This window comes from Urocitellus parryii, chromosome 12, assembly GCF_045843805.1.
Source record: "Urocitellus parryii isolate mUroPar1 chromosome 12, mUroPar1.hap1, whole genome shotgun sequence".
In the NCBI taxonomy this organism is placed as follows: domain Eukaryota; kingdom Metazoa; phylum Chordata; class Mammalia; order Rodentia; family Sciuridae; genus Urocitellus; species Urocitellus parryii.
In genome coordinates this window covers 51,154,319-51,167,557 of record NC_135542.1, presented here as the reverse complement: position 1 = coordinate 51,167,557, position 13,239 = coordinate 51,154,319, and the positions used below count along the sequence as shown (strand labels likewise).

At 42.0% G+C, this 13,239-nt stretch overlaps 1 protein-coding gene across 1 annotated transcript in view; it reads right to left on the bottom strand.

The window, feature by feature from the left end:
* The window catches only part of Drc1 (dynein regulatory complex subunit 1), a 42,657-nt gene extending 29,632 nt beyond the window's left edge, over nt 1-13,025 (bottom strand). The window contains exons 1-2 of the mRNA XM_026383045.1: nt 12,865-13,025; nt 229-316 (exon numbers count right to left, since the gene is read on the bottom strand). Coding sequence (XP_026238830.1) covers nt 229-316; nt 12,865-13,025 — 249 coding nt within the window. The remainder of the gene's footprint in view (nt 1-228; nt 317-12,864) is intronic.
* Nucleotides 13,026-13,239: the final 214 nt, after the last annotated feature.

The following is a 13,239-nucleotide window of genomic DNA, read 5'->3' as shown; positions in this document are numbered from 1 at the left end:
CTAAAGTATGATGTCATGAGCAAATGGAGGCAACCTAAGGAATGGCAGAAGGAGCTGAGGTCCTCAGCATCAAGAGAGCTCCCAAATGGGAATGATTCCGATGCAGCTCTGCCTAGAGACAGCAACATGGAACATGTGATTCCCGCCTGGTTAAACACGGAAACACACTGTCACCACAGCCCTCTGCTCTTCTGTCACTAACAGGACCCATTTACCATCAGTTCATACCAATCTGCTTTCTTCTTTCTGTTTGTAACTCTTGCTTTGATCTTCCTCACTCTCCTTCTTCCCATCTATATACTCTCCAAGCGCCTCCCTGTGACCGAAAAAAAAAAAACAGAGAAACTGAAGTTATTTCTACTACTTAAATTCTATATTTAAAAGTTCCATTAGTACTTCACATCACATGCAAAAATACATTCTGTTTGGATAAAAATTTAAATGGTAAAAAAAATGCAATCATAAAAACACTAGAAGTAAATATAGGAGACTGTTTGTATATTATTAGCAAGGAGAGCCCATCTTTGAATGAAACCAAAATCAGGGAGAAAAAAAAAGATTAAATAATTTTTTTACTTTCTAAAATTTAAAAATCATATTCTTAAGGGATAATTTGGTAAAAGATACTTGACAAAATTTTACCATCTATAAAATAGAAAGGCCCTGAGTTCAATCTCCAGCATCATCTTAAAAAAGAAGGAAGAGGAGGAGAGGAAAGGAGGGAGGGAGGGAAGAAGGAAGGAAAGGATAAAGTAAGGGAGAGAGTAAATTTAATTCGGGGCAGGTGTTGGAAATCAGTGATAGAGCTCCTAGGTAGCATGCACAAGGCCCTGTGTTTGATTCCCAGCACAGGAAGGAAGGAAGGAAGGAAGGAAGGCCCTTCAAATCAATAGAAAAAAGACAAAATACCAAAAAAGAAAAATTAGCAGAGGATATGAACAGGCAATTTACAGGTGAAATACAAATGGCAAACAGACATTTGAAAATATCAGTTTCACATATAATCAGAGAAGCTGAAGCCCTTTGAGGAATCACTACGTCTCTGTCAGACTAGAAACTATTTTAAAAACAGATGATATCAGGTATGGACTAAGAATGTGGTTGCCCAAAATTAATGGACCCAGGTCCATCTGCTCACCACTCAAAAGCCAATACTTGGGAGGTGAGAAGGAAATCAGGGTAGTACCATGATCCTCCTCAAGGAAAAAAGAAAAAGAAAGGACCATCTTAAGGAACTCAGGTATGTAAAAGGGTTCTTATAAGGAGGAAAAGGAGGTACAAGGGCAATAGACTTCATGTCAGGAGGGGTCTTTATCATCCAGGGTGTGTGTCTCCTGTATCTCCTCTTCTCCCTGCACCACCACCCCACCCCACCACCACCCCATTTGTTTTTTTGTTGTGGTTGTTTTTGGTTCCCACTCTGGCCAGAACATAGAAATTGACCTTGACCTTCTGGGGATAGTTCCTATAATTCTTTAGACAAACTTATGACTTTTCTGCAAGTTAAATATCACAGCTATTTTTACTTGCTTTGTGTTAGTTGATATACAGAATTTTAAAATAAGAGGTGTTATACATTCTGATGTTCTGGGTTCGCCAGATGTTCTGGGTTCTGGAAATCTAAAGAAAGATTAATCAGTTTACATCTTAATCATTCAGGTTCTGCTTTTCTTTAGAATTTAGAACACTGGGCAAAGGGAGAGGAAGTCAAAGAACAACTTGCAAAGGGGCAGCCAGTGTTACACAATTATTTACACACCATTTAAACATGGAACAATCTGTCCAAAAGGCAACTTGGCAAGACATATTAAAAAATGTGTGTCTTCCCTCTGGCCCAACAACTCCACCTGAAGAATTTTCTCAGAAATCTCTCACACAAGTACATAAAGAAATATACACAAGAATTATTACTAATTATGCCAGTAAGATCATGAAAATATGAGGGCTCCTCCTACTGCCTCAGGAAAAATGAAACCATCATTTTATGACTCCAATATTCATTGTGAAACAAGTGTGTCCCTTTATCTCATTCTTCCTTGACCTTTTCTAACACTGACATCCATTTCCACCCACACTGTTCAAAGTCCAGCGTGGCCTACACAGTGTGATACCAGAGTTACCATCCCCCACTCCCAATCTAACTGAAACCCTTTTTCCCTGTTATTTCCGTCACTTTCCCCATCCTCTTGAACCTTCTCATTGTTCTTACAACACTATTTGCTCCATCCTACTAATGCCTTTAGACCAACAGTGTTCTCATCTCCCCGCCCCCCAAATGCGCTTGTCTTTCTACTTTGGCCACTAATTAAAATTAATTACCAACTCTATCTAAATAATCCCTTTTAGCTACTTCCTGGAGCAAAGAGCAGTGCTTCAGAAAGAAAAAGAACAGTCCAGAGCAGCTACAAATTCTTATCTAGTTTTAACATAAATCCCATCGCTGCCTTTTATTCATCATTTATCTGCTTAGCATTGTGCAACCCAGTAGAGTAGCCATTAATCACATGTGACTAGCAAGCACTTTAAGTGGGCAGGCCACGAGTATAAAATACACACTAGATGGATTTGAGGACTTTGAATTAAAAAATGCAATATATCTCACTAATATGGTTTATACTGATTGCATGCTGAAATTATAAGATTTTTATGTATTAGGTGAAATAAAACAAATTAGGAAACTTAAATTCACCTGTTGTTTTTTACTTTTTTTTAAATGTAGCTACTAGAAAAGTTAAATTCACACATTTGGCTAATATTGCCTTTCCACTGTTCAGCATTGACCTAGCCTGTTCCCTAAAGTAGCTGTCACAGACTTTGCTCTCCGACTTGGGCTCCCTCCTGAGGACTTACTTAATCCTCTGTGGGGAAGCTGACTCCTCACCACAGCCAGGCGTGCAGGAACTTCCATCTTGAATATCCCACTTCCTCATCAAAGTCCCTTCTCAAAATTCTAAAAATTGGCATTGGATTAATTATTCGTCTGGGTTGAGAGTCCTAGGTGGGAAATCATTTTCCTTCCGTGTTTGTTGTTGTTTTCCCCCAGGGTAGCTGAAGGATATGGAAAATAACGTCCTCCAAGAAAAGGGAAATGACAGCCCCCAGGGAGAAAGGAGGACAGTGTGATCCCAGAGGGGCTCTGGGCTTCCATCCCAGTAACAACGAGTTTCAAGCTTTCACAACTGTTTTCCTGAGTAAGATTTTTTAAATCTGCACAACTAGCTTCCTAACTGTCCAGCCGGCCCGTCCTCGGGCTCTAATGGTTAAATCACACTGCACATTCTGCTATGGTGACGTCTCAGCAGGACCTGGAACACGCAGACCCCTCTTGTAACCAGTTGCCATTTTCTCCCCTGAAAATGTGCCACTCCACCGCTGCTTAGTAAAGACCGTTGCTGGTCCATTGACCTCTGCTCCTGTTTTCAGTTATATTTGCTTCCAGCAGTTATTCAAGAAACTGAAGTTATTCAAAAAGCTTCAGTTTTGTTTTTTGTTATGGTTGTTTTGGTTCCCACTTTGGAAGTCAGTAGACCCTTCTCTCTCTTCTCAGTGTTCTGAGCTTTCTCAATGGTGTATCCCTCAGGTAGGTCTATTTTCTTGTCAGTTATATTTGTTTATGTGAGTTGGGGGATATTTTTGGTTTTGGTTCTGGGAAATTGAACCCAGGACCTCATACACACTAAGCCTATGCTCTGCCACAGAGCTGCATTCCCAGTGCCGAGGGCGGGTCTGTTTTCACCCACTGTGCTGGACATTGTCACTAAGTCCCTCTCTCAGGAAACTCTGATCTACAGCTCTGAAAAAAATGTCTTGAATTCTTTCTGTGACAATGTCCTTCCCTTGTTTACTGTTCTTTCCTTCTCAAAACAGACACTAGATCTCCTGGGCTATCCTCTACTTTAAAAAAAAGAAAATCTTTTTCTTTACTAGTTTTTATCTTTTTCTTTCGTTTTGCTCTATCCTTTAGGCAATTTCATCAGCTTTATTTCCCAACTTCTATTTTTCATTTTTTAATTTCCAAGAAGTGTTCTCTGAACACTCCTTTTTAGTAGCAACCTAGTCTTGTTTCATGATTGCTATATAATCTCCTTTTTCTATGGGAATTTTAATGATAGTCTTTTTGTGGTACTATTACTTTTTTTTCCTCCCTAAAATAGTCCTAAGTTCTTCTCAGGGGCTTTTGTTTATTTGTCTTGCATTTTGATATCTACCTTTTATGTTGAAGAAACTTAACATATCTTGGTTACCTCCTCATGATAAGACTCTTAATGAAAAAATTAAAATAAATTAAAACACTATAAAGGGGCTGGGAATGTAGCTAAGTGGTAGAGCACTTGCCTAGCATGGCTGAGGACTCGAGTTTGATCCCTGATGCAAACAACACCACACACACACACACACACACACAGTAAAATAAATATGTTTTATATGAAAAAATAAAAAAGAATAAGCTACAAAGGCAAAATAATGCTTATAAGCTATTTTTAAATAAAGCTGTTTTTGCTTACATGATGTAATTTTAAAACTTGAGTCTTATTAGCCTACCTGTTGCTGAATGTATTTGTTGCTATTATTTTCCAAAATGTTCTCCATTTTTTTTGCATATCTTGAGATATACCAAATATCTAAAGCTACAATTATATTAGTAACTTTCACTTATGAAAAGGACATTAATACCACCATTTTAATATGTCACTCTCCTCACAGTAATTGCCTTATTATTGCCAAAAAAAAGAGTTGTTTTTTCTTTTTAAAAAAAACTGCCTAAAGGATGGTTTTATGTTGGTTATATGTACATAATTACCTCATTTATACAGAACCCCAAAGTTTAGAGAAAACAAAGACAACTTAGTACAATTTCAACCTAAATCCTCCATCATTTGGGCCCTTGTAATATGAAGGCTGAATAAAGCAGAAAAAAAGAATTTTAGTACTGTGAAAAAAATACCAATTTGGAGGAGGAGGAGGAGGAGGAGGAGGAAGAGGCCTACAGGCACTCTGAGGGAAAGGGGCACCCTAACAGGTTCAGTGCCAGATGATATACGTGAGCTGTTGCCTGTGCAGAGCTGGGGGCCAGGGTACTCAAGTCCTTCTTTCAGGCTGGTCGGATTTTGCAGAGACTTCTCCAGCGTCCTCAGGGTGGAACACCAGCAGGCAAGGAGCAGCAGGTCTGCGCACTCTCAGCATGCAGTGCGCATGTGCTCCTCCTTGTCCAGCATCCCCAAACGCAGTGGGAGAAAGGTTCTTGGCATCCGAGTATTAATTTTCCAATCAATTCCCTTTGTGCTCTCACCCCCACTTCCAGATGAATTTGATGCCACCAATTTCTTAGTCTTTGGAAGATTTACTACAGAGTAAACCAAGGGGGTTCTCAGCTTTCTTCATGACCAGCTTATAGTTCCATATTCTTGAATCTTCAAAGCCACTTTCCACCTATTCTTATGCTTCCTAGCTTCCAAAATTTTGTTACTGTTGAGTTTTCTGTTCTTGACTTTGTGGGTTTATGTCTTTTTTACCTAATTCCATTAAGTGTCATTTTAATGGAGCATTTGTTGGGGTGGTGGTGGTACTAAGGATTGAACTCAGGGGTGCTCTACCACTGAGCTACATCCCCAGCCCTTTTTATTGTATTTTGAGATAGGGTCTTGCTAAGTTGCAGAGGCTGGCCTCAGGCTTGGGATCCTCCTGCCTCACCCTCCCAAGACACTGGGATTACAGGCCTGCCCCACTGTACCCAGCTTAACGGAGGTTTGATCTCTCTTCACTATGGATGTATATATTCCATCTGTCATATTTACACAGAAATGACATCTCCCAGGAATTCTAAGCTTCAACTGAGGCCCAGAGATTGGGAGTTTCAAGGACTTTAGCATATTATTCCTGTTCTTTATCTGCACATGACATTTGATTATTTTAACAGTTTTCTTCTTAAAACTATACCTCCGTGACCTAACAGAGTCCAGGCAGCTACAGCAGAGGACACCACAGTCAATCAAGGAATCACTAGCTATGGATAATTTTGAAATAATACAACTGACTAAAATTATCACCATGCATTAGCAATTCAAAACAATGCCAGTGATAAAATAGTCCTTTCTGAAAATCTTCTGTTAGGCTAAGTTTGAAATGATTGCTGTAGATACTGTTGGGTTTTAATATTATATGTGTAGGCCACGCTGTAGCACATTTTAATTTCTTAATAAGGACCTTAATTCAGAGAATTAAGGCACATGCACACTCAGAGCACATTTGAAATGGTTCAGAAGTGCCTGTCCCCAACCACTTGGTTACCACTGTCTGTGCAGAACAGGGATTTGACAAGCCAGCAGGAGCACAATCATTGCAAAGGCAAAGAAACAAAATCAGAATCACTTCAATTCTGTCATTCTGTGTGCAACTTGTTTTCTACAGCTTAAAAATTCATTCTTTTGGAAACATTCCTTCATATGATTATATCCTTCCCTACCCTTAAGCACATTAATGTAATTAAAAAGCATTAATCCATTACTTCTTTCTCATTTTGTACTGTAAATTTCATTTTCATTTTTTAAATTTTTAGGTTTGGCTATATATATATAAAGTTCAAGATAGAGCCTCCCTGGGTTCAATCCATAAGTGCTGCCAAAAAACAAAAACAAAAAAACTTCAGTAAGAGAAAATGTTCACTGTGGGCCTCTCTTTTCAGACTATTGTCATTTGTTAGGGTCATAAACAAGTCAAGATGACGCCTGGCATTTTGCCAGAGGGAGTGGTTTGTGAAGTAACACCAGCGAGCCATTAAGATGATAGAGATCCCTTAATGACTGACTGCTGTGTCTAGATTATGTCAATTAAATTAAGCTGTGTGTAATCATTAAGATGAGGATCCCTTATTGGTTGACTGCTGTATCTAGTTTATGTTAATTAAGCTGTGTATTCAGTTATGTATATATACCCCTCCTGTCCTATAATAAACGGCTCCCACTCCTGCTGTATCAATCTTCACAAGTTCCTCGTCACCCCCCCACCCACCCCCACCCCGTTATTTTGTCCAGCCAGCCGGGCTGCGGCAGTCATTATCTGTGTGTTGTTTTTTTTTTTTTAATCACCTACTCCACGTTTTAGGTTTGTTAGGGACGTGTTACACCTCACTTGTCTTTCCACCAGCCTCAATGGGACCTCCCACCCCAGTCTCCTTTGTCAGCCCTCTTCTGTCAACTCCTAAGTGCTGTTCGGATTTTTTGTTTGTTTATTTGTTTACTTGAATTTGGTACCAGGGATTGAACCCAGGGGTTCTATGTGGCTGAGCCACATCCCAGTCCTCTTTTTTTTTTTTAACTTTTTGAGACCAGGTCTCGCTAAATTGCTTAGGGCCTCGATAAGTTGCTATGACTGACTTTGAACTTGCGATCTACCTGCCACAGCCTTCCGAGTTGCTGGAATTACAGGTGTGCACCACCACACCCAGCAATGCCGGACTTTCTTAGGGCCTTATAGCTCTCCTCTCCTTCCTTTAATCCCCATTCCCACTGTAGCTGAATTAATTCCTGTGGTTTTAAATACAATCACGATGCTGCTGACACCGCTAATCCAGAGCCACATCCAATGACCTAACCATCTTCTCAATTTTAATGTCTTATAAAAATCCAACTTTCTTAATATGTTCAAAACCCAGCCCCAGGGCTGGGAATGTGGCTCAAGCGGTGGCGCACTCGCCTGCCATGCATGGGCCCGGGTTCCATCCTCAGCACCACATACAAACAAAGATGTTGTGTCCGCCGAAAACTAAAAAAAATTTAAATATTAAAAAATTCTCTCTCTCTCTCTCTCTCTCTCTCTCTCTCTCTCTCTCTCTCTCTCTCTCTTTAAAAAAAAAATAAAATAAAAACCTTTTAAAAAAACCCCACCCTGAATTTCCAGGTCCTGCCTCATTATCCCCACTACTGTCTACTATTACCATCTGTTATGGTTTAGGTATGAAGTATCCCAAAAAAATCTCATGTGTGAGACAATCAAGAAAGTGGAGAGGTGAAATGACTGGGTTATGAGAGCCTTAACCTGATCAGTGAATTAATCCCCTGATAGGGATTAACTGGGTGGTAACTATAGGCACCCTGCTCCCCACCTTCCTGGTGTGATGCCTTGAGCCACTTTCTTCCACCACACTCTTCCACCATGATGTTCTGCCTCATTTTGGGCTCTGGGGAATGGAGTTAGTAGCTATCTATGGACTGAGACCTCTGAAACTGTGAGCCCCAAAATAAACTTTTCCTCCTCTAGAATTATTTGTCAGGTCTTTTGGTCACAGTGGTGAAAAAGTTGACTAAAACACCATCAAATAGGCACCATCATCTACCCAGCTGTTCAAACCATTCTTCCTTTTTACCTTTTACCTAATAGCCAATAAACCTATAACCCACTCCATTCCATCTCCAAGGTGTGTCTTGGGTACATCTGCTTCTCTTCAATCCCATTGCCACTAAAAGTCAAGAACAACCTTGTCTCTCACCAGAACCAAAGCAACTACCCCTCACTTTTACTCCTGACTCCCCAAAAACAATCCCCAAAGAGCAATCAGAGTGATCTGAAGATGAAAGTCAGACCGAGTCACTCCCTCCCCGGGCTAGAACCTTCCATATGTTCTCACTGTACTTAAAGTCCACTCTGAACACCTTCTGCATGATCTGGCCCCTGGCCATCTCCCCAGCCATGCTCTTGACCACTCTATGTGAGTGGGAGGGGCTTTGAGTCTGCTGTGCCAGACCTAAAATGGCCTTTCTCCATTTTTGTTGTTTTGTTTTTAACATTTAATTTGGATGAGTGAGAATAATGTATAATCTTCCATCCTCCAGCTTTCACAACCCTCAATACGTGGTCAATTTATTTCCTCTATCCTTCTTCCCACTGCAGGAAATGTGGAGAGGAGTTAGAATATGTTAAAACTGATGAAAGACACCCTGCGTCTCACCATAGAACTTCACACGCATCTCTGGAAGATAGGGCCTTTCCCCCATAACCACACACCACTGTCACAGCCAACAATTCCTTACAGAGCATAAGGCCCAGTCCAACTCTTTACACAGTTCTTTCTCACTCTTCAAGGCCACCTTCTCTAGCTACCTACCTTTAGGTCTCACATCTCTTATTCCCCACTTTGTTCTTTCATATTTTCTTTAGGGTCCTTGTTAAACTTTGTAGCTATAGTGTTGCTTTCTTGTTTCATTGGGCTTTATATTTCCTGTCTCCCTCATTAGAATATAAGTTTCCTGAGGGGAGATATTGTATTTGTCTTTTCATCATTGAATTCTCATCACAACTGCCAAGGAAACCCTGGTAACCAAGGACTTGATCCACAGAGAGTATGGAGATGGTTAACTATGTCATCATGGGGGCAAAAGAGAAGGGCAGCCAACAAGAGTACAGCTCATATATGTTAACAAAGAAAACAACAATGCATGAAGAGACTAAAATTAATAAAAAGTCATGATCCCTTGCCCAATTCCTGAACCTATGCCCATTTTCAGACCCAGAATCTAGTAACTAAAGAGGTGGCAGAATCCTCAGGACAATGGGCCTGAAACACAATGGTAAATATATATTATAATGATATGCCCTGTCCTTTCCCAAAGGGGCCTATGGTCATCTACTCCAGGGACTATTAATGAGGAAGGGGGGATACCCAGACATTTATGGGACTATTAGAACAAAATATGTGTTACAATTGACACCTAAAGGCCCCACTAGAGTGAGGGCACACAGGACCCAATGTCCTACTTATTAAAGATCTCCTAGGTCTGTGGACTCAGCCAAGGGTCATTTCTCTGGTCACAAAAGAATAATGGCATTGACTACTTAGCAGTTTGAGAACATCCACATGAAGTCCTTGGCCTGTGGACAATGCAAGAAAGTGTAGAACTATCATACTGGGGAAGGCCAAACTGATGCCTCTAGAAGTGCACCTAAGTAAACATAACATCAAAACCCGGGGGAGGGGGTGGTGGGGATACAGGAGTGGTGGTCCCTATCAGATCTCCATTTAATTTACAGGTCTGGCACCTGCAGAACCTGGATGGGTACTAGAAAATGACTTGGTTGACTTGATAACTCAACCAAGTAGCAATCAAGCTGCCATGCAACTGTGGTATCTTTTCTAGAACAGCCTCAGGATCAGGGAATGTGGCCACTAGTTGAGTGTTTTCTTTTCTACCTCAATCAGGAAAAAGGATCAGGACATTCAGATATACATAGAACAGAAAAATAATATACACAACGGCAATTCTCTTGATCACTGTCATAATACATTCAGAACAGATCAAGGACATCTGGATCTCCCACAGAATATCACAATGATCTATTGCCTCACGTCAGCAAACTATGACCTTGGGCCAAATATGGCTGTGTGAATTCAAGGGATGTATGTGAACTCTGTCCTTTCTGCTCAATTTTGCTACAATCCTAAAACTGCTCTAAAAATAAAGTTTATTTATTTTTTTAAATCAAAAGAAGACTATTTTGGAGGGCTGGGGTTGTGGCTCAGTGGTACAGCACTTGCCTTGCATGTGTGAGGTACTGTGTTCGGTCATCAGCACCACATAAAAAGAAAGAAAGAAGACTATTTTGTAATATATGAACATTATATGGAGTTCAAATTGTAATGTCCATAAATAACATTTTGTTGAAATACAGCCATGCCTGAGTTAAGCAGCTGGGACAGAGACCATGTGACCTCAGAAGCCTAAATACTATCTAGCCCTTTACATAAAAAGTATACCAGCTGGCACCCTAGTGACCAAGAGATGGCAATATACCACAGGTCTGGTAAGAAGGTAGGTGATGCCAGGCATGGTGGTGCATGCCTGTAATCCCGGTGGCTAGGGAGGCTGAGACAGGAGGATCACATGTTCAAAGCCAGCTCAGAAAAAGTGAGATGCTTACAACTCAGTGAGACCCTGTCTCTAAATAAAATACAAAATAGAGCTGGGGATGTGGCTCAGTGGTCCAGTGCCCCTGAGTTCAACCCCCCAAAAAATAGAAAAAAAAAGAAAGAGGTAGGTGAAAAGTCCCATGAAGATTCAGGGATCTGAATCAACATTAAAGTTTTTAGGAATCCAGTGGTCAGTAGCATGTTGGAATATCCCACCAAATTTATATATATATATATATATATATATATATATATATATATATATATATATATATATATTGCATCTTTTATCTTCTACTACAAAGAAGGAAATTCGATTCCTATTAAGTCCCTTGGGTTCCTAGTGGCAATACAATTCACACTCAGGGATACTTTTTAGTCTGACACAAAAAGCTACCAGCTTTGAATGTACCAGGAACAGGAAAAGGCTTTGCAGCAGGTCCAGACCACAGTGCAAGCAGCTAGGCCACCTGGGCCAGAGGATCCAGCAGCCCCTATGTTTGGAAGTATCAGTGGTAGAAAAGATGCCATATAGAATTTATGGCAAGTCCCAAGTGGCACAGTACCGAGAATTCTATAGTAAACCATGCCTTCTGTAGTGTGTGTGTGTGTGTGTGTGTGTGTGTGTGTGTATATAAAACAGCTCCTGGAAGCTCCTGAGCACTGATAGAGAGTGAACAATTGAACAAGGGATGCCAAGTGAGCAGGCATCCGTAACTATAAATCATGAGCTCAGTGACAGATCCCACACAACATGAAGACTGGAAGACCCAAGAGCAGGCTATTTTAAGATGGAAATAGTAGATCTGAAACAGACCCTGAGCAGGACCAAAGGACACACGGTGGCTCCATGCACAGGTCTTCCAGACCCCGACATCATCTACCATGGCTGCACCAGTTCCCCTCCCTCTGCTCAGACTTGTGTATATCAGTTGAAGAAAAGTGGAGATAGCCCGAGTTCAGTTTATAGATTTTTTGGTTTGATTTGTGGGTTCAGGCTGAAAACAGACAGCAACTGCATTACAGCCTGCTCCAGGACGGTCTTGGAATACAGCCATGATAAATCTTCCCAAGGGGCAGAACTTTAAGAGCCGCAATTAGTCATGGATTTTGAATGAACAAAAAGTCACCTTAGCCAGCACTGCTATCCAGAGGCTTGAGCAGGGCTTGATCCTCAGGCATGGATTTTTACACAATAAATAATTAGGCCAGGTGGCTCCATTCATGTGCAAAAGAGTAGCAGAAATGGGCCCATGACTGGCTGCCAGATCATATACCCTACCATCCCAGATCAGCCAGCCTGCCCACACCGGGATGGCACCAGCTGAAAGACAAGGCACACTCCAGAATGGAGTCCCAGCCTCCAAATGCAGTGACCACTGGGAGTCAGAGAGTTTCATGTGACTCTGTCCTCATGGGTCTGGCAACCAACTGACCCCGCTTATCATTCTTAATGACTCAGTAGGGACTTTGAGCTTCCTGTCTTCACAACTCTGGCGTCTAGCAGATCCAAAGTCCAGATCCCCAAAGAAGCATACTCTTGCCAGGGTACAGAGCAAGCATCCAACTGAACTACAGGTTTTGGCCGCCACTTTGGACTCCTTGGGTCCAAGGACCAGCAGATAAGAGACCAGCAATTGAGACCAGCAGAAGTGATGGCAGAGTGATCGCTGAGGTCCACTCAGTAAACACTTGTGGAAGGAAAGCGGGCGGGAAGGAAGACCCCTGAATCCTCAGTGCAACTGCCTTAAACAACAGGCTCCCAGTTTCTAGCTGCGACTTGACAACAGTGTGTTGTGTGTTTTAATGCCCCATACTCACCTGAACCTTCTGGAAGGAATGTTTTCTAACTCATCAAGGAACGAGGTCCCCTGACACTCAGAGCACACTCCCACCCCTGCTTCTGCACTGGGTCTGGTCCGCGCACCAGCACCCTGCGCAAGACCAGCCCAGACCCAGCTCACCTTCTCCGGGCTTCCAGGCGCGCCGCGATGCGGAGGCGCCGGGCCTGGATCCGCTCCTGCGGGTTATCAGAATTAACCGAGGGCTCGAGATTTTGGGTGGATAAGCGTTCTTCCACAGTCTGATCCAGGACCCCTATGGACTCTGACGGACTCGGATTCATGGCAGGAGCCTTCCCTTGGCAGCTCCGCCCGGACGCCTCTCGGTTGCTAGCAACAAGCCGTTGCCAGGGAAAAGCAGTCACCTGACCTGCAGTCGGCGTGGTTGCGCGCGCAGCTCTTCAGTCCCCGCCCACCTTTGCTCTTTATAGCGTAGCTTCAGGCTTTATTCCTCCGACCTGAAGTTAGAATGGGAGTACTGTCCTGACCTCCGCAAGG